This window comes from Poecilia formosa, unplaced genomic scaffold (assembly GCF_000485575.1).
Source record: "Poecilia formosa unplaced genomic scaffold, Poecilia_formosa-5.1.2 Scaffold103, whole genome shotgun sequence".
NCBI lineage: Eukaryota > Metazoa > Chordata > Actinopteri > Cyprinodontiformes > Poeciliidae > Poecilia > Poecilia formosa.
This window is the reverse complement of record NW_006800042.1, coordinates 1,093,431-1,120,018: the sequence shown is the minus strand read 5'-3', so window position 1 is coordinate 1,120,018 and position 26,588 is coordinate 1,093,431. Positions and strand designations below refer to the sequence as shown.

Genomic DNA, 26,588 nt, shown 5'->3' with positions numbered 1-26,588 from the left:
CAATTTATATGATGTTATTCTGAAGGAGGCCATATTGTAGCTCATCAGGTCCATGAAATCTTTACAGTTTACCAAAATTAAGCTTTTATTTCACAAAATTTCATCAAAGTTTTGTAAATTGTCAGTTATGGAGTTGACACATCATGGTTGTGACAAACAACTTAGGAATAAAACAGAAGAAAAAGAAGAAACTAAAGAATAACATAAGCTAACCAGAGCTAACTAGCCCTCTTAGCAAAGGAAGAGAAAAGACGACGTCATGGGGTCCTCAGCAGTTCTGGTGCCCCCCAATAATGCCTGATTTTTTTACATTCTTTTCATGTCTGACGGTGTTGACAAAAACTAGGGACAAATTTCAACGAAGTTGGAAAATATCTAAAAAATGTTTTTTAATTCAATTTATCGATACTTTTATAATTATTTATATGACTACTTATACTTAATTGTCATAATATATAATTTTAGTATTTGTTTAATTGTTTTAAACTATTATAGTGTGTTGAAATCTGCTCCTGGACAAGGGATTTTACAGGCATCATCCACCGACTACAATGTTTAAAATAAAAAAAAAATATTCAGCAAACACAAGAAAAATATACATTGTTTTCACATGACCCAGGTTAGTTTAGTCAGATATTTGAAAAAAATATATTTTGTGTATATTTTATTCAAATTTGGTGCTTCATCCATAGGACCTCTTTTGTCCCTATTCTCAAGAATCACTGATATACTATTAGAAATATATATTGAGATATTTTATTAGTAGTTGGTTGACTGCCTCGCTACACATTAGTCACGTGTTGTGAGAACAGCACTTCTATTATTCTAGACTATAATCTAAACTACAAATGTGTTGCCCTGTTAAAGCTTGTCCTGTTAAATCCATTAGTGCAGGGTGCTGCCTGTGCAGCATAGATGGAGATTACAGGGATAAGATGCTTAATCCTTGAGACATCTTCCCAATGTTAAACCCTCTCCTTTTTCGCCACCATGGTCTCCGATGCCCAAACATCTCACTCATCCACTTCATCTCTGGACTCTAGAAGACAGGTCCCATCATCCAGTTGCCATGAAGACTGTTTTGACTCTGCTCTGTCTTTTTTCTCTGGCCTGCCACAGTAAGTTTCTATAATTGATGCAGATTGTTTGTAGGAGACTAAAATATAAATCAGTAGGCAACTGGCAGATTATTTGCAGTCAGATAAAGTGTTAAGCCATCATTCATCTCTTAATTTTTTTCTAACAGGGACCCAGATGGCGTGTAATTATGTAAGGTGGCCAGTAGTTCTCCAGGCTTTATGAGGGTTTTTTAATGTTTTACTTTGAAATTTCAATTCTTTTTCACTCCTGTTCTGTCCGAACAAGATATCACACACAGCAGTGTGCACTTTAAAAAAAAAGTGGACAAGTGGAGGACAATAAAGAAACTAATTTCAGGCCTAAAAATCTGTTAACATCAGATTTTAATTGTCTGAAAGTCATGTTAGTGGGAAATGGGAAGAATCAAAGTCCTGATACAAAACCAGCCACATGGTTCAATTGATCAATTATCAAGTTTTCAGTTAATTTCTGTTTGAAAATCATCCCATCGGTGCTGCGGTACAAGATTATATCTGTCAAACTGGCATATCCATGTATGTTTAATCATGTCTTCATTACAGACTGCAAGTGACAAAATGCCCAATTTCTTCCAATTTAAATTAAAATAGCCTATTTGTTTAGTGTAAGTTACATTAATGTACACAGCTAGATAACTCATTAAATTTATGACAGTGATTCATAAGACAAAAGTAAGGCTGAACAAACAAATAATAATAATAAAAAACCATTATTGTAATAACTAAAATGAAAACGAGTAAAAAAAAGGGGGGGGGAACCCAATACTGGAAGAAAAACTTTGAAAGACCTTCTGAATAGTCTGGAGAAGTATTGATCCAGAACACTTCAAAATAAAAGTGCTGATCTTGGCCTATAAGGACGATTCAAGACTTTAATGAAGTTGCAGTCTTTCAGTGGTGTACTCTGCATCTACGCAGTTACGCCTTTATTTGTGTTTCAATACAGATTTAGCAGAGATTCATGAGAAATTCACAGTGCCTTGCAACATAATTGAAGGAAAATCATACAGGTTTTTCATTTTTGATGCGATTAGTGTGCATTGTTTCAACCCCCTTTACTCCCATAACCCTAAATAAAATCCCGTGCAATGGATTGTGTTAAAAAGTCACTTAATTCGTGAACTGCTCTTACAATTGTGCAATTTAATATCAGTGTTAATTCCAGAAGATTTGTGAAGGCCCCAGGGGTTTGATGGAAAACATTAGTGAACTAAATGTGTCGTATAGACAGAGGAACACAGCAGACAGATCAGTGAAAAGGTTTTGGAGAAGTTTTAAAGCAGGATTAGGCTAACAAGGCAGGAATAAGCTGAAATTGTTTCCTTTTTTTTATGTGTAGAGGAAAAGTAATGGTCTACGTCATCCACAGGGCGGTGGCCACATCAGGCTGGTGGGAATCATTTTAGTTTTAGTAAGTAGGGATAGGAAAGATGATCAGAGTTGATGGAGGAAAAGAACCAACCAAAATGCAGAGTAATGCTGCAGGAAAACCTGTTAAGACACAAGCCTGGAGCAGATGTTCATCTTTCAACAATAAACACAGCGCCAGAGAGACATTGAAATGGTTCAGATCAAAGCACAGTCATGTGTTAGAGAAGTTCAGGCAAAGTCCAGGCCATAATCTAATTCAGAATTTGTGGAAACACTTAAAAACGTGTTCCCAGATGCTCTCCATCCAGTCTGACTGAGGTTGGGCTATTTTGAAATTAAGAACGGGCAAAAATTTCAGCTTCTGGATGTGTAAGGCTTGTGCAGCTGTAATGTGGTTTTAAAACCCAGGGAGGTTAAATGCAAATGCACAGCACACTTTGACAATTTACCTTATTGTAAAAGCAAAATTCAAACCGTGCATCCTTTCTCTTCCACTTTGCAATTACACGTCAGAGGATTTATGAATGCCTTTTGCAGGACATTTTAGTTCTACCTGACTTTAGTGAGTCCCTGTGTATGTTGATGCAGACTGATGTTAACTCAAGGTGGCACGTGTGTGTGGGAGTTGCACCTGCCTGTAAACATTCATGCTTAGTTTCAAGCCAGGTGCTCTCTCCTGTCCTTTCTGCGAAGGCCAAGCTCTGCAATGTTACACCTGCTCGACAACCAGCGAGGAAGACTGCAACAAAGAGGGCTCCATCTCTTGTCCAGCTTATGCTGAGGCCTGCGCCACCATCACAGGCCCGAGTGAGTAAACACACTCCCAACACGTATGCGGCCATTTGGATCTGCCTCACTGGAGGTCGGGCCAACGCTGTTTCCAGTGAAATATCTGTCACAGTTGAACGTCTGAGGAAATCAGCAGCGCTTAAACAGCAGTCATACTGTTTCTATTGACAGTCGACGCTTTTGCTGAACCAATTCGCAGCTATAGTATTATATTTCTATGGTTTATGCCATTTTGTTCCCATGTAAAAATAGCATAAAACTTTTGCATGTTTGTGTACAAATGTGTAAGACAACCATGAAAGATGTCTCTATGTCCTACTACTGTTAGTCTGGTGTTTGTTCGTTCAACGGTTTATTGCAGACCTCTGTGCATTTCTTGCTGATTGTTTTGTTTCTGCTGTTGGATTGTTGGGATCTGACTCACAGAGTCAGCGTCTGCGTCTCGATTTCTTTCAGACACCGTGATAAAGTCATGCACATACATGGACTTCTGTAAGAAAGCACAGAGCAGCACGAACTCAGGAGCCAAAATTGAGTGCTGCTTTGCTGATGACTGCAACGGGCCCCATTACAGACAGCAAGTCAACACCGCGGGAGCTCTGTCGACCAGCCCGCTCGCGTTGATCACCCCGCTGCTCCTGCTGCTGCACAATGCCTTCTGTCAGCTCTAAACTCCTCCACCTAGTTTGTTCCTTCCTCCTTCTCGTCTGTTTTGTTATAAATGTCATCCATCCGAGTTCAGCAAAGAGGATCTGAGGCACGGAGAGTTTCTGGTGGTTTGAAATTGGTGTGAAAACAAGAAGAATATCACCTCATGCTTGCGGTGGTGCAGTGATGTTTCAGTACTACACATGTATGCTGCAGTTTTCACTGCCACTGAAAACTTAAAACATTTTCCAATAGTTGCACAATGAGATGAGGTACTGCTACAAAGCAATATGTGAACCTGGGAGTGTTTATGATGCACAAATATGTGAAAAGTCAAGAACTCCTACTCACAGCTCTGGTGCAGACAGGGGGTGGCGGGTGTGGTTTCGGTGCGCGCGACAGCTTGCTTCACCACATAGAATCAAATTATTCCTCTCGTTACCATGGCACTCTGATCATTTATTGTGCTTTGTAGTTTGAATAAAGACACAATCACACCTCAGTTTCTATAGTGTCTTTGATCCCGTTATGCTTTTAGAAAATTTGTTTTCCTGATGTGCACAAAAAAAAACAAAAAAACATTGAGACTATTCTCATGAGGGTCTGTGGAAAGTTTAACACTTCCCCTTACAGAAATGACACTTGAATCTTCTACGCAGTTACTGCTGGATATGAAATCGGCAAGGTAGGTCTCTGTCCTCAGGAAGGTCATATGACACTTAACCACTTCCTCTTAACAAGGGAGAACATACATTTTTACTAAAAGAAAAATGACAGAAAGCAAAACCACTACCTGTGCAAAACAAATATTTAGCAATTAGGCTGATGAGAGACTTGGTGTGAGGAGAGTCTGCAGAACGTGTCAAAACCTAAATCTAAAGTCTTAAGAAGACAAGGAGCAGAGTGGTGAAACAAGGAAGTTAAGCTAATTTGTGGTTACCTTTGTTTGAAAGTGGAAAAAAGAAAAACAAACGGCAAAAATCTTAAAGACATTCAAAATTAAAAACCACAGAATGTAATTTGAAAGAAAAGATCTTTTCCAAACACCAGTGTCTTTACTTTGCAGATTGATACACACACACACACACATATATTTTATTTTTATTTATTTTTTGTTGAAACCCATGTTGTCTTCAGACAGAAACCCCAATAGCAGAATATTTCTCAATCATAAATGACTCAGACAAAAACTGAAAATTTAACATCCTGCCCTTCTTATTTTTGCTTTAGTTTATTTACTTATTTAATTTAAGATGACAGATGTCATTCAAACAATAAAAATCTCGAAAATCAAACTAAAATATATGGGCTATATATGTGTAAAATGGAGTAGGGAGAAGAAATATGTTTTATAAAGTGCTTTGCAAAGAAGCAGAGTTGCACAGATGTTAACTTTTGCACATTTTGTTGCAAAAACCTCAACCCAAATGTTGTGCGGTGTGATGGACCAGCACAAGTACATAACTGTAAGTGAGAAGAAAGGGTTCAAAAATTAAAAATTGGAAAGGTATGACAGCATGTGTAATGTTTTCCTTTTAGTAATTACACCTCTAAATGGGTATAATGAGAATAAAAAAGATAAGTATAAGTATGTTAAAGAAAAAATCCAATATAGTCTAGATGAAGCAGATAAAAATCATAATTTTAACGACAGAGGTAGACTAAACAAACATAAACGTACCATAAAGTGATAGATGTGCTCCAAAGGATCCTCAGTGAGGATAAATTAGCCAACAGGAGGGTTCAACATGATTTAAGTTTGATTGCAAACAAATCTGGAGAGACAGCAACAAATTCATCCATCTCTATATCTAGAAAATTGCTAATGTTTTTTTGTTGTTGTTGCTTTCTTATGAATGTGAAACTCTTTGGTTAATCTCATTTTTTATAACGGCTGACAACGTCAACTCTATATTTAGCTCAATATGGTAATGAGTTTTGAACATACTGAATTGATTTTATCTGTCTGTCCCATTAATCACAGCCAGGGGGCGGGACTGAGACAGAGTTACTCAAGATCATTGGTCTGTATCTGACGTACTGTGGACTTTAACCAATCAGATGTTAGAATCCACTTTGAAAGGTTTAAATGATTTAACAGTAAATTATTAATTTTTGTTTCGGATGTTTTTTATTATCACAACATTTAATGTATGAATTTGACATTCATGTCTGATTTTAGTCAATTCTTCACAAGTTAATACATTAATTCACCTGTGACGTGTAATTTAATTAATTTTGACACCATAGTTTTGCACCTGCATGGAGAACAATAGCCATGTTTTCTCCGTGCTCCTGTTTGTCCAGGTGCATGCTTCCTTCGTTTGCAGCTCTTTCATACAAACCACCTGATTCAGCACTTTGACCTAGTTCTTGAAAAAAAAGACTAGATGACATATGGTGTGCAGAGAGAAAGAGCGCACACTTCTGATGCAGCGAAAGCCTTCTATTAATAAAAGATGTGTTTTACAAAAGGATTGCGTTGATAAAGGTGTAACATGAAACTGAATTTGAAGTTATAAGAAAGGCCTGTTAAACTCGGCTTTCTCTCCCTCGGGTAAAAAGTAAGCAGCAGCTGCAGGAGGAGGAGGAGGAGGAGGTTGGGGCTAGAGCTCAGGGGACGCATAGATCACATCCGGGGCTGGTTTATTCTAATACCGAAACGTCCAACCCGGAAAAAAAAAAAAAAAAAGGCAAGTCTTCTGTAACCCGATCACACAAACAAATAGAGGATAGTGTGAGGGCGTCGTGCACGCCGGTTCATCTGTAAAAGTGTAGTCTGTAAAAGTTGTTTAAAAGTTCCTCTGAGGATGATTGTCGCCGCCGAGGCAGGCTCTGCGCTCTCCGCTTGGTTTCGGGGCGCTGGCTGTGGCGCACTCTGACTCTCCACAGCGGGTAAGTCTGGAGACAGCGGCAGCAGGGCCACTTCATGGCTCTGGCCGTCGCTTTGTGTGCGTGCAGGAGCTGGGAGCTGCAGTAGGTGTGTCATTCCGTGGACTTGTTGGTGTCAGTGAGTCACTGCAGGTCATCTGAGCTGAACTAATGCTGTGCAAGTCAGGTGTTGTTGAGTAATTCAGACTGAGAACGGTTCAGTTATACATGCTCGAACTCAACTTCAGTGGGAAGTTGCGTTAAACTCCATCTGTTCAGTGAACAGACAACAAATGTGCAACATCTAGAAATTATTTCTAGCTCTCTGCTTAACAGAAATCTCATTTTACGGCACAAATCATCCACGTCAAATAGTCGTAGTTGTAGACAGACGCGGAGATGCACAGTTAGTTTTTTTTTTTGTTAGTTTTTTTTTTTTCTGGCCACGGACCATTTCAGTTCTAAAATATTGGGGGTTATTAGTTATGATGCATTTAATGAATGGGGGAAATATGGATTATTCGGTGTCTCATCAACCGACTTCCTCGGGGGAAATTGACCAATTCCGATCTGCTGCCGATGGACTGATACATATCTGGTCTGAGACAAAGGAAACCCAAGTGCTGATGGTACGAGTAGTGCTCAGAGAAGTGAAGGGTTAAAAACTGAGTTGTCCGTTCTTCCCCCTGTTTAAGTGACGCGTGGGCTGGTACACGATTCTCACAGGATCTTACAGTTTCACAGTATTCACTCCAAATAGCTGTCCACAAAGTCTTCCTTACTTGTCTTAACCATTTTTTTTAAAACGACTCTCATTGATTAGACAAAAAGTTGATTACTGACCTGAGCTGGAGATGCACTGATCGGTTATTTGTTGGAGATTTGACCTTGACATGCATTACCATCAGTGAGTCTGCAGTTGTCTTTGGTGCTTTGCTGCATCTTCATATTTGATGTTGTAGGCTACAGTTTCAGACAGCTGGATATTTTGCCCCTTTTCCAAGAAGTAACTGATGTTACTTCCCATTAAACATGCCGAACATTCTTCAAAGGGATTTGTTTATATTTAACATGACTGTCATTTGAATCACACTGTTTCACAAGCTTCAATGGAGGGACATAAATGACCCCAGAATTTTGTCAAAAAAACAATTTTTTATTGTTTTACCTACAGAAATGCTTTTGGTGACATTTAAAAGGTCTTCGCTCGCTATTTTGGATGAAACTGTTGGTTTGGACTTGAAAAGCCTTTGGGAATTTTGTTAACATGCCATATTCAGCATGGAAAACACAACAAATCTGCTGCAATTTAAAAGAACAGAAATGGTAGTTTTTAATCCACAACAAAATTAAGGATTTACAAGAATGTCTTGATTTATGCATCATAGTTCATATCTGTAACTTTTATCTCATAACTAAAAAAATAATGCATCCAGTTATGGTGCATTTGTAAAGTTGTTAGTTTTGATCAATTTAATAAACTGGAATAGAAAATGAGTAAAAACTGCTGATTCAGATCTGCCCAATTGCTAAGATGAGAGAAAGGATATTTAAAAAAAATAAATAAATAAATGACTAACAAGTGCCTCACAACTCAGCAGACTCAGCTAACAAGCTGGTTCATTAGTAGAGCTAGATGCTCTAGAAACCAGCCTGCAGTCTGTTGCTTCACAGAAATAACACTTGTAGTTCACCAGCTACAGTAGTTTTAAAACATTAGCCAAATAATAAATGGAGCTAGTGCTCCTTTAGTTTCTGCATGACTGTCTGTCATTTGCAACCAGAAATATTCACAAAGAGCTGAACTGATCTTTTATTCTAGCTATGAAGAAAGGTATGGTAGCTTTCTTTCAGCCAGCTGACCAGCAGTGCCGTGTTGGGGTAGCTCTGCTTTACTCTATGCTGCTGAAGAAAACTCTGGTATCTCCAGCACTTTCTGTGTCCTACTTTGAACTGGACTTTAAGCCAACATGGTGGAACATTTTATGGTTTTGAAACCGTAACCTTTTAAAACTTCGGTAACTTGTGGCCAGAAACCTGCCTGTGATTAGTGAAGATTATTCAATCCTCCCTTTTTCTGCTTTACTAGACCCCAAAACCTCAAGATGGAAATAAAACCATTACAAATCACTAACTTTCTAAATGCTCTTTGCTTTCTTAAATGCTCACTATCTGGTTTTGTGTATCAGACGGGTTGGTCTTGTGCACAAATGGTCATTGTTTGTAGAGGAATGTTTCACTCCATTCTTCTGTGTAAAGTATGTGTGATACCACAGCCCTTATCTAAACATAATATTTTCCCCCATAAGCTACTGTATATTTAGCTACTGTCTTGCTTTTTTTTTTTTTTTTTCACAAAAACAGGGCATTTAAAATATCATCCAAGTTTTATTTATTGGTTTGGTTTCTACCAAAGATGGAAAAACCTCCCCACAGTTTCTCCAAGCAATGATTAAACCAGATGTTTTCTGATGCCCAGAATAGCGTGTGTGCCCTGCACACAGTTGTGTGGATGTGTGTCTCAGTGGTGGCATCCGTGTGACCCGTGCACCTCCACCTTCATGTTTCCATCACAGCCTGTGCTTCTGCTAAGGCCTTCTGTATCTTTGACCTATTTCAGTGGCAAACATGCACGATTGACGCATGCGACGCCGAGACTGGTTTCAAAATGAGGCATTTTTCTTAAGCATTGGTTTAAAAATAACTCTGCAGGAGTTCCGCCCAGCAGGTGTGACTTGTGTGCCTGATGGCATTTCTTGCTCTGGTTCTTGTGGGAACCATTTCATTGAAAAGTTGATGCATTTTTAGCCCGAAGAAGCAAAACGGTGTCATTAGACTATTAGCAACAGGAGGGATAGAGACTATAGTTTATCACTCACAGGCAATGGCTAGTTAGCCATTATGATTTTGTGCTTTTTGCTTATCTTAAAAAGCTTTAATGGATTCAAACATCTACAGCCTGGCCTTTGCTTTTCTCCACAATTGTACTCAATTCTTATCTCCCTTCAGTTCTCAGTCTGGGTTCTCTCCCATTGAGCTCGATTTTATCGGTAAATTTTCTACCAGGCCAATCAGCAAACGGAAGGAGAAGTTATGAATGAACACCTTGTTTTTCTGCGTTGTTTCAGACTTGTAGTCTGCCTGTAGTTTTATAGTTTTAGCAATGGCAGCGGAGGAACTGAACAAAGTCGTTCAGTCCGTGTTGGCCACGAATCCAAATACTGAATTAACATCAACGACCATCACATTCAGCTCAGTCCTTGTTCATTTATTGTACCGTTTGTCATACATTGCAAATTATTTCTTATCTTGATAAAAGTTTAGATGTATTGTTGTCTTGATAAATTTAAATTATTGATGTTAAAAATAAAACTGTCTGAAATGTTATTTTTACTGTTTCCTTCACTGTTTGCTTCATGAGAGCATCAATCAGTAACTTCAAAAATATAATTAAATTTGAAAGTATAATTAATAAAGTATAATTAAATGCATTGTCATGACTAACGTTACAGTTTGGAAGTATAAATGACACCTGGAGTATGAATGTTTTTACGAACAGTATAATTGCATTTGGGGCGCTATGAATGCTGGGCCATGGAGTCCCAGTCGTACATTTTTATCATAATTTTTTTTTATCAATATCTCAATAGCACTACAAAATACTGCAATAAAATTCAAAATCCATATTGCCCACCATTGCTTCTCTCTTCGCAGTTGGAGATGGTTGTTTGCAGTGCAGGCAATTCCTGGTTAGCTTCATAGCACTGAACTGGTGCGTTGTGTAAGTTATGGCTAAATGTTAGCGATTGGGTTAAAATGTAAAACTCAATTGGTGTTCACCCCTCCAGGAAGCAATCATCTCTCTCAACAGCCGCAGGTCCAGTCTGTACGAAGCAAAGCTTAGAACAAGGGACTGGTTTCTGCCAGGCTGAAATATCTAGAAAAAGAACATGAAAAACGTTTGTCCTGCACATAGTTTTGTGCTTAATTCTGGTTTAGCTTGCAGTGAGGTCAATAAATGAAATAAAATACTGCTTGGTACTTCCAGAAACAAGCAGAATAAATATGACAAGAATAACTGGGTTTCTGAGAAGAATTAGTCCTGATTATTTTTAGGAATCTGCCAGCAGCTCTGTATTTTACATGCTCTTCTTCATTTTGAATAAACAGCCCTCTTCAGTCCACACTTCTTTGACTTGATCTCCTCTCTTTCCTCTTCCCTGTCCTGTGGAAATGTGCCTGTGTGCAGATCTGGAGAGTAGTGTGTAATTTTCGGCTGTGGTGGAGGGCCTCAGCTCAGCCTCGGGCTTTTAGCTTTTGCAGCTCAGCCTCAATCACGTCACATGAAAAACTGCTGAGTGCGAGTGGGTCGCTCTCTGTGTGTGTGTGTTCGCGTGCGTGCGTGCGTGCGTGCGTGCGTGTGTGTCTGAACTCTTAACTCAGAGATGATTTACCCTCCACATCTGTCTGCCTCTGTGTCTCGGTGATTATGTGATAGTGGCAGCGATGCCGTATCTGGACCGCTTGAACCGTGTGTGCGGCTTCCTGGACATCGAGGAGAAGGAGAACAGCTGCCGCTTCCAGAGGCGATATTTCATCCTCGACACGCAGGGGAATGTCCTGCAATGGTACATGGACAACCCACAGGTGCTCACACACACACACACACACACACACACACACACAACACACCACCAAACTGGAAGCACGTTTGCACAAGCAGCAGGAGGAAATGAAAAATGATCAATATAAGGCCGTGGGACCTTGGACTCTGAGCTAATGACTGCTCTGTTTGTATGCAGAACCTGGCCAGCGGAGCCAGCTTTGTTGGCAGCCTGAGATTAACCTACATCTCTAAGGTAAAGCGTGCACCCCCGTTTGTTTTCAGACACTTTTGGACTACAGACAGGAATTTACGTAATGCCCATGTAGGCTACATTCAACTATATTACTCTACTTTAATCAAACAGTCCTATAGGATTTATAGGATTATACATAATATATTAAACATTTATCTGAAGCATTTCCTCCTCTTTGAACAATCAATAATGCAAAAGTCATTGTTTCTTACTTGTTTTGTTTTGGCACCCTCATTTAAAGTTTGATCCCATCCTGCATTCAGTTGAGTAATAAAGCATCGTTGATTTTCATACTATTTTAGCTAGTAAGCTAACAATGGATCTCAGACTAGTTCGATGTGGAAATAAGTGGCTTCTTCTCAACCTGATGTGTTCAACCAGACAGTCAGGTATCTGATACAGCAGTAAACTTTGCACGGCTTTGCAGTATTCAGGTGGAGCCTGTCAGCTGTTCAGACCTACCAACCTGCAGCAATGACATGTGAACACATGCAGGTGTCATGCAGTTTGTGTTTGTAGCACCGAATCCACCCTCTATTTTTAGAAACTGCATCCCAGCGACAATTTTTCGAACTAGACCCAGCTGTAAGTTATCTAAAAACACTTAATACATCAGCTTCTGTCCTCCTGGTCTTGACCTTTTTGATGTCTGAAGACCTCTCACTTTTGATTTGGAGCAGAGCGACATGCTTGGAAAAACTTTCATCCGAGTTGAAGAAAAAACCAAAAGGAAATCATTGCAGGAACTTCACATAAATTTAAATGAGCATAGCAAAGCGTGCAATGCAAATGGTGCATCTGAAAAATGTTTATTTGGCTTCTTTTTGTCTCCTGCATGTTCTTTTCTTCTTCTGTGGTATTGCCTGCTTGGGAGCTGGTAGACTCCAGGTAGGAGTCGTCACATGGGCCTGATCAGCCAATCGGAGGCGGACTTCTGGAAATATGTGTCCCACTAGACAGCCAACAACAAAAATATAACCAGCCATTTGTTTTCTATTTCACTCTTAAGACTGATAAGTTAAACAACCTTTGATATATTCTGAATTATCAAACTAAGATCTTTCAAATATAAAAACTGCCTGCTAGAAGATATTCAGAATGCTATAGATATGAGAAAAGAGGTTGTTGTGGTTGAATCTGTTATCCATCAAGAGTATTCTTAAGACTTAACGCAGTTCTTGTGAGTCAAAGGTCAGGTCTGTAGTGTTTGTTCTCACTACACCCACGAATAATGTGGAAATTCACTCAAGGAATCTGAGACACTCAAGAAGAATTCAGGGTTATCTGCAGCTCCAGTGTGCAGTCACATGCAGCAGCAATGTGAAGTTTTCCAGATGTTAGTTTGCTCGCACAGATAATGACATCTGGCTTCCCTGACATCAAAGAATCCTCTCTTCTCTTCTTCTCTCTTTTCTCTTCTCCTTTCTTCTCTTCTCTCTTCTTTTTTTCTTTTCTCGTCTTTTCTTTTCTCAGGTGAGTGAAGCCACCGCAAAGCAAAAGCCGAAGACCGAATTCTGCTTCGGTGAGTTCTGCCTCGGAAGTCGTGAAGCGATGACTCGTGCATGTGCGGCGTTACACAACTGCGTTCATTTTTGTTGCTCATGATAAAATCCCCCGGTCGCTGTGGATTTCATGGAACTCTCCTCTCTGTTGTGTTTTTCATTTTACGTTTTTATTTTGGCAGTCATCAATGCAGTTTCACGGCGGTACTTCCTTCAAGCCAATGATGCAGTCGACATGAGGGACTGGGTGGATGCTCTCAACAAGGCCAGCAAGATCACCGTAAGAGCAACGCGTACACGTGCTGGCACACATCACCCCCCCCCATTACATGTCGGTTTGTATAATGACGTATTGATGGAGGTCAGCTCCAAAACCAGTTTGGCCCCATCAGTTTTGCGGATGCCAGCACATCGGCCACAGATGCCCTCTGTTACACTGACTGAATGGGGAAATTGTGAATGCGTGACAGCAGCAGAGATAACACTCAGACGTCAATGTGGTGGAGGTGTTAACATCTAGTTTGCACGTTTGCATAATATTTGTGTATTCAGCTGGAAGGGGGGAGGCTTTTGTGACCAGCGTCGTCCAGATGTCTGACGGTGGCAGCAACAGGTGCCAGAGAGGGGAGCGTTGCTGTGGCGCGCTCACCTGCTCGTCGAGACAGGAAGCAACATCGCTTGCTCTCTCTTTCACTTCCCCGCCGCCGGGGGAGAGGAGGGGCGGCGTGTGCGCTGCTTCTTTGCTGCTACTTTCTTTCTGAGCCGTCTTGGCCTCAATGAAAAAGTCGTGCGAGGCAGAAGGGACGGGATGTTAGCGCAGCCCTAAAAAGGAAATGACTTGTGAAAATAATGCAGTGGTTAATGTTTGACACATTAAATCATCATCATTCATATTTTTATCTTTGTTCTCTGCGGTAGATGAGTGTATATTTTTGCAGACTTGAACGATTATCCAGATCCTGTGTGACGTCAAAATTAAGACAGTTGACGGAGTAGGGAAGAAAAACTGCTTATGTGACTTTCATTTCAGTGTTTGCTGGTTCTTGTAAAGCTCCAAGTAAGTTTTGACAACAAGATATGCCTCTTGTAGATCTCTGTTAGACAATACAAGCCTTTTCTTCCTAAAGTTGGCAGCATTTTGCATTATGTGTCATCTGCTCTTTCAATGGGTCCTAACTAAAGCTGTTGAATAAAATACATTAGATCAGAAAATGCATTCCTGCTGCATGATCTGCATGTTGTGATTGAAATAGAAATATCTGCTGTGTCATTTTGTTCATATCACAACCATACATTTTCAGTGTTTTTATTGCTTCATCTATCCACCACTTTTCCATCCAATCAGCTGAGGAAAAGCATGTCCACACAATGATGCTGCCACTACCATGTTTCACTGTGGGAATGTGCAGTACTAGTTATCTGACACGCATACAACTTTGCATGTTGGTTAAAAAAACTCTTATTTTGATCTTATCTGACACAAGCAACTTCTACCACCTTTGTTGTTTTGTCATCATGACTTGTGGTGAACGGCAGTGCAAAAGGGTCTTTTGACGACTTACTGTCAGTGACTGCTATTCTTAAAGTCGTCCTAGTAGTAGATTTCTGCAGTTCCTGCAGAGCTACTATGGGCCTCATGGCTGCTTCTGTAATTAATGCCTTCCTTTACCTGCTTGTCATGTTGTGTGGATGACCATGCCTTGCTAAATTTGTAGTTTTTCCACACTCTTTCTATTCGGAGATGGTAAATTTATTTTATATTTTTATTTATAACCCAACTCTCAGCTGGTTTCCTTGGTCTTCATGATGTCGTTTGTTCACCTATGTCCTCTGATGCCTTCACAGAACAGCCGGATCAATACTGAGATGAATTTATACGCAGGTTGTTGTTGTTGTTGTTTTTTTTTTAACAAGCACAGGATTTTATTTGGGAGACTAGAGTAAAGGGGAATAACTACAAAGGTTCCAGACTTTTCAAGTTTATTTGTAGAAAATAAACCCAGCTCTTACGTACCATTTTGTGTTGGTTTATAGCGTACTTTCTTTAACATTTCTAATGGGACTAAAGCGTATAGTTTTCTCATCACTCTTCTTTTATCCCAGGTGACTTTTCACCACTTTTCTGCTAGGTCAGGTAAATTTGAGGAGACTGTTTACTCTTGATTTGACCACTGGGCGTACACTCAGGTTCCCATTGTTTAGTTACAGTGTTAGCATGCTCACTCTCACATTGCAAAAATCTTGCTAAAAATAATATAGTTTATATTAAATTGTCCCTTTGTGAGGGACTTCTAACTCTGGATGTTTATAAGCTTTTATGCTCCAGAAAGAAGGAAATGTTCTTTGTATTAAGGAGAAGAAATTGCAGCTCCAAAAATTAACTTGCGTATTGCTTAGTACAATAAATATTACCTTTTTTTAAAAATGATGAATCTGCTTCCGTTTCTGTCTTTTAATTTCTGTCCTTTAGGAGTAGAAAAAAACAAAACTATTTAAGGCTAGAAGTTATGGCCAGTTTCTTGCGTATATTTTCTGTTTTACATTTCACATCTGCCTTTTAACATACATTTTCTAATAAATGTTGACGTCTGAATTGTTTGTACTGTCCTATGTTTCGGCAGGTTCCTAAATCCTGCCCTGCGCCTCCCAAATCTGATGCTAGCGCCGTGATCAGCGACTCACAGGTGGGGAGGAAACAGCAGGCCTATAAGACGGAGATCATTGGAGGCGTGGTGGTCCACACGCCAATCCAGGTAAGCCTGAGATCTGAGCTGTAATCACAAAAAAAAAAAAAAAAAGGGAGCGATACAGACTATAAACTGAAGTTTGAATTTAGTCAAACCAATGTAAGATTTACATTGAAAACTACAGTTATGTATTATATTGAATCACAGTCTAATATTGTGAGTTAATTATAAGTGAGATCATCATTCAGCAATAGTATTTAAAGAGCATGGTTTCTTAAAATCAAGCATGATTAAAGTTAATTTAGCTTAACCAAGAATTTGCTTTCTGGCAGGAAACTAGACGGGTATCTGTCAAAAAAGTAAAAACTCTTTTGGGGAAAAAAAATACATCTTTTTTTTTATTTATATTTAATGACACGTCAAAAGATAAGGATCTGCTTTTTGCATATTTCCGCTGACATTTTTGCAATTTATCTTTGTTGATGAATCCTTTGTCTTTGACGTTGGACGGCCTCAATAGACGTCACCCTAAACTTTAGTTCCTTTCACAGATTCTCCGTCAGATTCAAGGTTGGATTTTGGTTTGGGTCATTTTTAAAATATTAATATCTCTTCCAGTAGGGAGAGACTTGTTGATCAAATTTAAACCTGAATAAATAATTATTTGACTTAGCTGTAAATATGTTTATATGCAAAAAAAAAGAGATAAAATCAGAAACTCGTAGTGATTGAAGAATTTATCTGTCGGCGGCTACCACAATGACGCTGATAAGAGGTCACTCTGATGAAATCTTTCAGAATGAAACCGAAGAGACGGAGGGGAAGGAGAAGAAGGGAAACAGGCCTGGTGTGCTGAGATGTGGTTTCTGTGTCAAACAAGGAAATGTGGTGAGCACTCTGCCTTATTGCCAACCATATTCTCTTCAGCAAAAACTTAAAATAAGTGGGGGAAAAAAGCGGATGTATGGTGCATTTGCAGAGGAAGAGCTGGAAGAGGCGTTTTTTCACCCTGGATGACAACGCAGTCAGCTACTACAAGTCTGACACGGTGACGAGCCAACGTGATTTTCATTTATTTTTTGATTTCCTGTTGACGCTCTCGGCGTGACTGTGGTTTGTGTTCTGCTCACGTCCCAGGACAAAGAGCCTCTCCGCGGTATTCCACTCAGAGACATTCAGAAGGTCCACGAATGTCTCGTCAAGTCGGGGTGAGTCGTGAAACAGTCGGTCTGATTCAGTCAGATTGTGCTTTCTGCCAATCTGTTTATCTGCGGATATAAACAAACATAATTACGTTTTCATCTTGTGAAAGTTTCAGTGTATACGATTGTTTTTTTTATCCCCCCTCCCCAAAACTTTGTTTTGGATGAGACTTGCCTGAAGCACAGCAGATCAAGAATTATTCCAGTTTTCATCCAAACGCTGCAAAGAAATGCTGCTTCCTCGTCACGATTTGATTATTACAACTCACTTTTCATTACATAACCTTTACAGACAACTTTGTTACCCTTTAACTCATCATCTTTACTACGACTGTGTCTCAGTTTAAATTATTGTTCGTCTATGATAGTAGCTGATCTGGTTTTTGTTCATGGTAAATATTATTTTTCAGGTAAACTTAAACAGTTAAATGTTTGAGATAAAACAGTTTTCTCCATGATCTGTAAAAGTATAATTTACTTAATCATTTTTTCTTTTCCACCAGGGACCTTTTGTTAAGAGACAATCTATTTGAGATCATCACCCACTCCCGAACTTTCTACATCCAGGTAAATACAAAAGAAGAAGAAGAAAGAAATAGTACAGTGCCTTCCAAAAGTTTTGCACTTTTTCACATTTTGTCAAATCACAGCCACAAACCTCAATGCATGTTGGGATTTTACTTGGTAGACCAACACAAAGTAGTGCATAATTGTTAAGTGGAAGAAAAATTATACCTTTTCTCATGTTTTTATACAGACTTCATGGAGACATGAAAGTAGCTAAATATAATGTAGTGAGTGGAGAAAAGACCTCAGATTGCGACAGAGCTTCACCTTCCAGCAGGACCGTGACCTTCGTCATCCCTCCAGACCTTCAATTGAACATTCTCAGCATGTTTGTTAGAGCGGCCCAGTCAAAGCCCAGACCTAAATCCAATCACAGACCAGTGGCAACATTTCAAAGCTGATGATCTGGATTCAGTCTAAATAACAATCTGTGTGGATTTAAGTGACTCTGTGTAAACAATTTAGAGGGGTAAGACAGAAAAATGTGGTTCTGTCACATAAAATCCTGATTAAATACTTTAAAGGTTGTGGTTGTAACAACGCAAAATCAAGGGGTGCAAATATTTTGCAAGCCACCGTTTATAAAGCCAATGATTCTGTTGTAAGGTCCTCTTCAGAATCCCAGGTGTTTCTGTGTTGATGTTTTGAAATGTTTGTCTTGAAATGCTCTGCTGCCGATGTGTGGCCCAGGCTCCTTTTTTTGGCTCCTTCTACAGTTTGTTTTTGAGAATCGGACGCAGCCATGTGTTACCATAACAGCAATAATATCCTGTTCCTCCCCCTGGGAGAGCAGCTGACTGAGGCGTCAGCGCCGGATCAGATGGGAAGTGGAGGGAGAGAATGAGACAGGCGAGCGCTGTTTGTGATTAGAGAGAGAGAGAAAAGGAAGTGTGAAAAAAGACTTGGTGATCTCAGATAAACAAAAACAAATGAAATGGAAATCAATGGCACAGCCTAAAGACATGATGGGGAAAACGTGAAGGTGAATTCGGTTTTTGCTAAACTTTTATTCTGATAAATGCGACGCGCTGTGGGTGGAACAAATCGTGAATTTGCTCGTGAAACAGTTTTAAAAAGTTTGTCCTTGTATTGTTAAAAAAAAATAACATTTAAGGCTACTGTTACAAATTTTATTGCAAAGTTGTTTTTTTATATCAGCCAACTAAAGCATTTGTTTTACAGTAAAGAGATCTGTTTTTATTAACTAATTAATACATTAGGTGATTAACTGGTTTATTATAAGTATTTGAAATACATGAAACTATGAGGCAAAACAAGATTGAAAATTAGTTTGTTTTTTTATTTAGGTTACCATGTTTGTTTCTGTTTTGTACATTTATATTGTATTTAAGTTTTTATTTGATGAGTATTTGGAAAAATGTTTAAATGCGTCTCTAAGGTTAATATAAATATATCACCTCACCTTGATGTTGCACTGTATCATGGAAAGAGTTTCAGTCCAACCTGGCATTTGTGATCTTAAAATTTAGTGCATGTATGTATGTATGTCATGTATGACATACATGACATACATGACATATGTATGTATGTCATGCATCGGTTTCTGCATGAAACCCCTAAACTACGAAGAGTCAAAAGCGTCAACACGTGCGTCCATATGAGCATGTTGGACTAAAGCTCTTTAGAAAATCAGTCTCTGTTTCTCTGTCCAGCTTGAATGTATCCATTTATAAATCAAGTTGGCAAATTAGTTCACAGTCTCTTACAAATGATGAATGTTTCTGAAGTGAAGAGCTCCTTCTTTCCGTAGCTCTTTTCAGTTTCTTCAGAGGAGATATTAGTCTGCAGGTTGCATCAGCTGCAGTTTTTGTGTCTCATCTGATGCTCTCCACACAGACGCGGTTCTTCTACACGCCTGCAGTATCACTGCACATTTACATGATTTATGTTTTGGTTCTCAAGAACCAACTGAACCTCCTCCAGCACAAAGAGCATATCTTTGCATTTTTGCACTTTTTAAATGTTCTGAAATAGACGATTGTTGTACCAAATCAGCATTTTTCGCTTCTTTTTTCCCTTAAGTTTAGTTTCTGCTTTGCTCTGTGTTCTGCCATGTTGACTGAGAGATTGACTTTTGACTTTGGACTTGTATGTTGCTATAAAGCCAAATCCATCCCCCCACCCCATTTATAAATATTATAATTTTAAACCAAACTACATTAGAAATCTATATTGAAAAACCTCAACAGGAGGATATGAAACATAAAAGATGATGACAATGAAAGATGACTTGCTCCAGGGCACATACCCCTCAGCTTGCACATGTAGTGACCCAGTCAATGTATAAAATGTAAAAAGTGTAAAATAGCAAAATTTCTTTGAGTTTACAGAATATACCTTCTTTTTTTTTTACTCCTGCAGCAAATCGCTATGAAAACTGCAATTTGTGTGTTCTAATCTGATAAAACGTAAATCTTTATATCTCATCAGGATCAAAAAGCTGTTTGTTAAACTGTTAATTAAAAATTGCCTTCCCATCATATTAATTAAACTTTAAGAAGAAGAAGAAGCATAACAAGAGTCTGAACATTTTCAAAAGATGTGTCACCATAACTTAGGTTGGTTGTTAATACAGGTGATGGTCATATATGAACATAATTTCTGACATTCTGCTCCGTGTTTATCTTCTGGTGTTTTTACAGACAGACACCCCGGAGGAGATGCACGGTTGGATCAGGGATATCGACATGAAAATTCGGGAATTCAGAGGACATCCACGGGTAACTCAGTCTTCTTTCACCCATACATGTATCTGCATCTTCAGCCAGAGACACCCTCTGTCTTTAGAAATCAGGTCAAAAGTCATATATAATCTTCAGGGGGAACACAGAGGTGGCAGTATTATGCCATGGGAATTAATTTCATCTGCAGGAACAGAGATCATCAGAGTTCATAGAAAAGGAGATGCACCTGGAAAAAAAATCATACTGGAGGAAGGGGCTGAGGCTCATCTTAAAGCAGCAACAACATCATAAACAAACTGCAATGTAATAATTTAGACCAAAGCATAGCAATGTGTTAAAATGGCCCAGTCAAAGTTCAGACCTAAAACTAACACAGGGTTAGCTTCAAGATTTAAAATTTGCTTTTCGATCCAATCAGTCTTAACAATCTTTCTAAAAATTTATTTTGCATCCAGGTGACAGAAGTTGTTCTATTTTACAGAGAAAAATGGGGAAAATTTTTAAACAATTAATTTTTTGCATTCAAAAGTGTGTCACATTTATAGGATATAAATGAGTCACAATTATCAAAATTCTAAACTACATGGAATGTGGATGTAACATTACAAAATGTGAAAAGTCAAGGAGTATGAATACGTTTGTGCGTCACCGTGGAGAGTGAAGCTTTTTAGTCTTGAATTGTGATCGTCGTCTGTTGTGCTGTCTTGTAATTGCAGGGACATCAGTTTAAGCGAATGTCGTCTCTCCATCAAAAGCACAATCCCAGCGGTGCCTCTCGTCACCAGAGTAACGAGGCGCGGCCCCAGCTGGTCAAGTCCTGCTCTGTGGCTCCAGGCTGGCAGCCCTGGACCCCCGTTCCTCCGGGTGAGCCGTCCATCATGGACATGGAGGACGAAGACAGCCCGTTCAGTCCTGTCCCCACTCTGCCTTCTCTCTCCTCCTCGTCCACTTCCTCATCCACCTCATCCTCCTCCAACTCCCTGTCCACCCCGACCCCGTGCCCCAGTGCGTCCCAGGTGCCTTCGACCAGCGGGCTGGGGATGCTCACGGCGTCGGCAGACGCTGCTAGCGGCCGGCGACGGCACCGCTCGCAGCCTCAGCCTCACTCCTCCTTCCCCTTCAGCCTGGATGACGACGGCATCCGCACAACAGACGTGTAACGCTGAGCGGTCTGTGCAGACTCTGGTGTGGACTAACATGTTGGTACCTTCTTTAAGTGATGAATGTGACTGATAATGGTAGTATTCCCTGCTAATGAAGAGACGATGCGTCTACGGCAGCGGTGCCCAAAGTCGGTCCTGGAGGGCCGGCATCCTGCATGTTTCTGGTCTCTCCCTGGTTTAACGCACCTGGATCCAATGATGGCTCATCAGAAGGCCTAAGAAGAACATTGACATGCTGAGAAGGTTGTTTCTACCACCAGGGAGAGAACTAAAACGTGCAGGATGCCGGCCCTCGAGGACCCACTTTGGGGACCCCTGGACTATGGCATGAGATGGGGGTCCACCTGCTGGTGATGTTACTGCTTTGCAGACGAAGGATGCACCCAGCTGGAAGGAGGAGAGGAACTGTTTCTATTGGTCCAAGGACTGTGAAAAGGAGTGATGGAGTATTTTAGTGCAACTTCCTCTGAAAACTTGAATAATCTTGTTAGTTTTCTTTTTGTTAAACTTAAAAAAATGGCGGCACATGCTTTCAAACTCCTGCACTTGGCCTCATATTCGAATCCCTGACACCAGGACTGTGCTTTTGCAAGACAGTTATTAAACAAAATGTTTAAAGGAATTTTAACACTTTTAAAAATTAGGGTTTTTTTTACATTCAGACATCTCAAGAATATACTATTAGCTTCTTTTCACACTTTGTTTCACCCACGTCAGCAGTGTTTTCAAGTCATTCATTCCTGAAACACATTCTCATAAAGAAACAAGTACATCATCTGCATATAGTTACATTTTACTCGTTTGTATTTTTAACAGCTTTCATATATTTGCTCTGTTTCTTTTTTTTTTTTTTAATTTCTGCTTAAAGATCAACTGTCGGTTAACTGTGAGTCCGTTTGAAGGTTGAAGCTCGGTACCATGAGAATGCTGCAGTGTTACAGTGGTACTTGTTGTAAAACATCCTGCTGGTATCAAACCACCGCTCATGATTGTGTCAGCTGCTTTGGAAATGTAAATGTGATTGTCGTTTTGCAGCATTACGTGGGACGTTTTTTGCCACTACCTTTGGTAATTGAACTGTAATTCTGTACTTTGCATTAGTACGTGCATGTATATGTGCGTGTGTGGTACCATGTTCATTCCTGTTTCCATTCTCTGAAGCGTGTGCACTTATCTACCTGCATGTCATGGTAGTTCTTTCTCTAACATTAAATGATGCTTTATATTTTTCTTGTTTGGGCCGTTTCTGATCAAGTCTTTTTGGTGGCACACGCTGGACCAAAGTCTTCTAAAACACGGTTTGACTTAGTAAGTGGCATCTTGACCTTTATGTGTTTGGTCTCTAAAAGGCAAATGCTGCTGGACAAGAGGTCAGAGCGAACAACTAATTTGCCCTTTTACATGCGCACAGTGTGTGGGAGCAAACAGGCGTACAGATGCCCATGTACCGACCAGAGGCTGTGTTAAGTGAAGTCTTTCACACATGCAGTGCAAAGTCTATCAGGTAAAACGCCTTAAAACCCAACATGTCCACTTCAGCTCCTGTCCTCCGGTTCAGCTGCCGGACAGTAAAAACGTCTCCACTGAACAGTTTAAATTGTATTAAAGGCCATGAGGCCTTGTGAAATGTCAGCTATGCTGAAATTGGTTTTGGCTTTTATGAAACGAATCCCCTCCAGGTGCACGAACAGGCCAAAGGAGAACCTTGGTGTGAAGATGAAGAAACTTGGTTAAGCTTAAAAGAAACGACTAACGGGACCTGACTGGATGAGCATATCTCTGTGAAAGTGAATTTGATTTGCTTTTATGCAATATTTTTAAAAGAGATGAGTGCTTGGAGATGATGCTTTCCTCTGGAAGCCCTCAGGGTCTAATTTCTTGTCACCGTGTGCATAAACTTAACGTAAAGGTCACCTAGCACTTGAGTGTGACGCCTGTGAGTGACAGGCAGCTCTGAGGGCAGAGACACACCACTCTCCTAAATGTTAATATTCCCACATGGATGCATCTGCATTGCGCTGCTCTGTCTTCAACACAGTCTGATGTTTGTCTGCTGGATTAAAATGTTAGAAAATACAGTCGCTGCGCCCAGAGGTTCAAACGTTGACATATTCTGTTGCTTGTAGCCTGAAATAAAAGAAACGTTACTGGTCCAAGGTTTATGTGAACTCATCATACCTGGGGATGTAATGTTATTTTAGATTTTTCAGGGAGTGAATAATTAACATGGAAAATAAGAAATTGATGCAAAGATCTGAAATCATTAAATATCTTCTTTACTCCAAATGGTGGAATGTAGGATAAAAGTCTCATCTTGGATTGTTAAAACTTATTTCTTGTTATTGTGGGCAAACAGATCAGGTTTTATTTCTCAATTCACTGTGGAGAAACTGGCGTACCTAATATTTCCGGTGGATGCAGGTCTGATATTTGGTGATAATTGGACAACTTCTGATCATTTTAATCAATTTTCTTTCATATTGATGTTACAGAATAGGTCAGATGCTGGAAGCTTGGACATAGCTGAGTTTTGCAACACAACATTTATCAAATCTGTTTTGGGAATAGGTAAAACAGCAAATACCAAACTTTTGGGAAATTTCTGACCACTAAAAATGTGACTATGCTAAAAAAAAAAAATAATAATAGGTCAAGAAGACAGGTCAGTCAGAAATTTGCTTGTTTATGGCTACAAAATCAGGTGATTACAGTGAAACTTGCTTCTGTGGATTTATTTTAATGTTAGTGGGACGTAAGTTTGTTAACATATAAATTTTGACCACTTGTGGGTTAATGAGAATTTTTTTTAAAAATTGTACAACCAGGTTTTGTTTTTAAACCTCATTGGAATTATTTGTTGGCTCAATAAAAAGCCAAACTGGCCTTGATGGATTGATGTAAACTTATGAGCACAACTGTATCTCTGGGATGAACAAAAGTAATGTACATTTAGATTTTGTAAAAATGTATTTTTATTTTTTGAGGCAACTCTGTCATAAAGCCACTAGAGGGAGCTATGACACACGACATCTCAGTAGTAAACGATAAGTTAGTTCAGTCAGCATGCAGTCTCTGACGCTCAGAAAAGAAACATTTTGTCTCAGTCTTTCATCTTAGTTTAAATGTGCAACATCTCCGAAGAGTTGAATAACAAAAAGGTATGAAATAAATGCTTACTAATATGCTTTTCATTTACATCCACTGACAGAAATAATAAAATCCCCCAAATAAACTGGAAATATATTTTGTACTGCATTAAAATCAATACTTTGCAAAATTGGTGAGATGAAACTGATTCCGCCAGCAAATGGCATAACATTTGTGATTAAGTGAAAGTTAAAAAAAAAAAAAAAAAAAACCCAACCGGGGCAACCCAAAACAACCAAGGCCTCTGACCTGAATCCACATTAGCAACAGGTTGGAGAGTGAAGCGATATGCTAAGAGGCCTTTAAGTAGGCCAGTGTTGGAAGCAGCATTTTTTTTTTCCAACTTGTGTGAAATAAATGCATTATAATGTGGAGCAGGCTTCCCTTCATCTGGACTCAGAGGGGTCCGTCTGGCCAGATGCCCAGACCTTCTCCACCATCCGCTGTTCCCACATCAGGCCACCGTACAAAGGAGGGGGAGGGAGGTTGTTGGAATGTATTTTGCCCTGTGTGATGTGATTGTTTGCAGAGAAATGGGTTGACCTTGCCCTTTATTGCCACACACACACACACACACACAAATACACACATGCACACACTCGCTCTGGCCGGGCTGAAGGTGTGTGAGACAGCCCTGCTGAGTGCAGGAGGTCTGGGACCCCTTCACCACTTCCTCCAGACAGAGAACAGAGGATGGAGTCAGCTGAAGCCATGATGGGCCAATAATGAACCTTCCAGAGGCCACAGCCGCCTCCTTTCAGGTATGCTGTTAAGCTTATTATTATTATTATTATTATTATTATTATTATTATTATTATTATTATTATTATTATTATTATTATTATTATTATTCACTAGATTTAATTAGAAATAGCAATAATTATATTGAACATTGAGTGAATCTTTTTAGATGTTTACATTTAAGTGATAAAAATAAGATTTTGTTATTTATTTAACCACAATTTTTGCTTGAAATTAAAATTTAAAAATGTTCTTTTGAAATAGTCTTCTTTGGAGAGCTAATAAAACTTTAAGACAAACCAAAGTAAACTAAATCATTTATCAACCCTAATAAATGAGAACTTATTGCATATTTTAATTTCAATAAATATTTCTATTTCTATAACTTTCATATCCTTTTGAGATTTTAGAAACAAATTTAACTTTTTAGTGTTTTATTCAACAACAAGACAACTACACAATTAATTTTATTTATATTTTAATGAGTCCAGTTGTTTGAAAATGTTTTTTTTTCCCAGACAATAAAAATGTGCAAAATTTAATTAAAAACCCGCCTGCAGTTTTATTTCGAAGTTAGCGTTTGTGATGGACAGACGTTCAACTGCTTAATCTGTCCAATATTTACTTTTAAAACATCAAATCCTTTAGAATATAATCCTTCTAATATTTTTTCCTTACTTTTCACAGTAGATCAATAGTTTCCAGCAAAGAAAACTGTGAGTTAGGAACTTTTTGTGAAGTCGGAAGAGAGTTTGTCATAAGAAATTGTTTTTGCCTGTTTCGCTGATGAACATAAACTATCAAGCGTGAACATATTCGCCCCCTTTTGGAGAAATCAAAAAGGAAAGAGCAAATTTATGGAGTGAGATCAGTGTCAAATAGACTGCATACAATCTTATGTACTTGTATGGGACATATGCAATATATTTAGGATTCATATAAACAAATATTTTTGATCTGATGGTTTATGTTGGCTATCTGTAGGCAATTAGAGTCACGGTTGTCTGTTCAAAAATATTTGTATATATTACAATGGAGTTCAGATGGATGAATTAAACTCTGTTTAACTGTTGCACATTGTTGCTGGAGGAGGACTGAAGAAAATGGCACGTAATGCAGTAGGTACTGAAATATGGGCACAGTACACATTTTGCTGGAACGCGTCAAATTCTCCATCATGGCGACTGCTGTGTGTGAATTGTAATTTTAATACCGAAC

At 39.2% G+C, this 26,588-nt stretch overlaps 1 protein-coding gene across 2 annotated transcripts; it reads left to right on the top strand.

The window, feature by feature from the left end:
- Positions 1 to 6,571: 6,571 nt before the first annotated feature.
- On the top strand, positions 6,572 to 21,677 carry plekha2 (pleckstrin homology domain containing A2). Of its 2 annotated transcripts, none has more exons than XM_007559226.2 (12): positions 6,572 to 6,821; positions 11,296 to 11,444; positions 11,600 to 11,656; positions 13,130 to 13,178; positions 13,341 to 13,438; positions 15,780 to 15,911; positions 16,644 to 16,733; positions 16,825 to 16,893; positions 16,983 to 17,053; positions 17,551 to 17,614; positions 20,278 to 20,355; positions 21,036 to 21,677. In XM_007559226.2, exons 2-12 carry the CDS (start codon positions 11,304 to 11,306, stop codon positions 21,477 to 21,479), a joined length of 1,293 nt encoding a protein of 430 aa, XP_007559288.1. In that variant the 5' UTR covers positions 6,572 to 6,821; positions 11,296 to 11,303; the 3' UTR covers positions 21,480 to 21,677. The 2 variants fall into 2 exon arrangements, with proteins under 2 accessions (XP_007559288.1, XP_007559287.1); XM_007559225.2 differs by having other exon boundaries at positions 11,282 to 11,444.
- Positions 21,678 to 26,588: the final 4,911 nt, after the last annotated feature.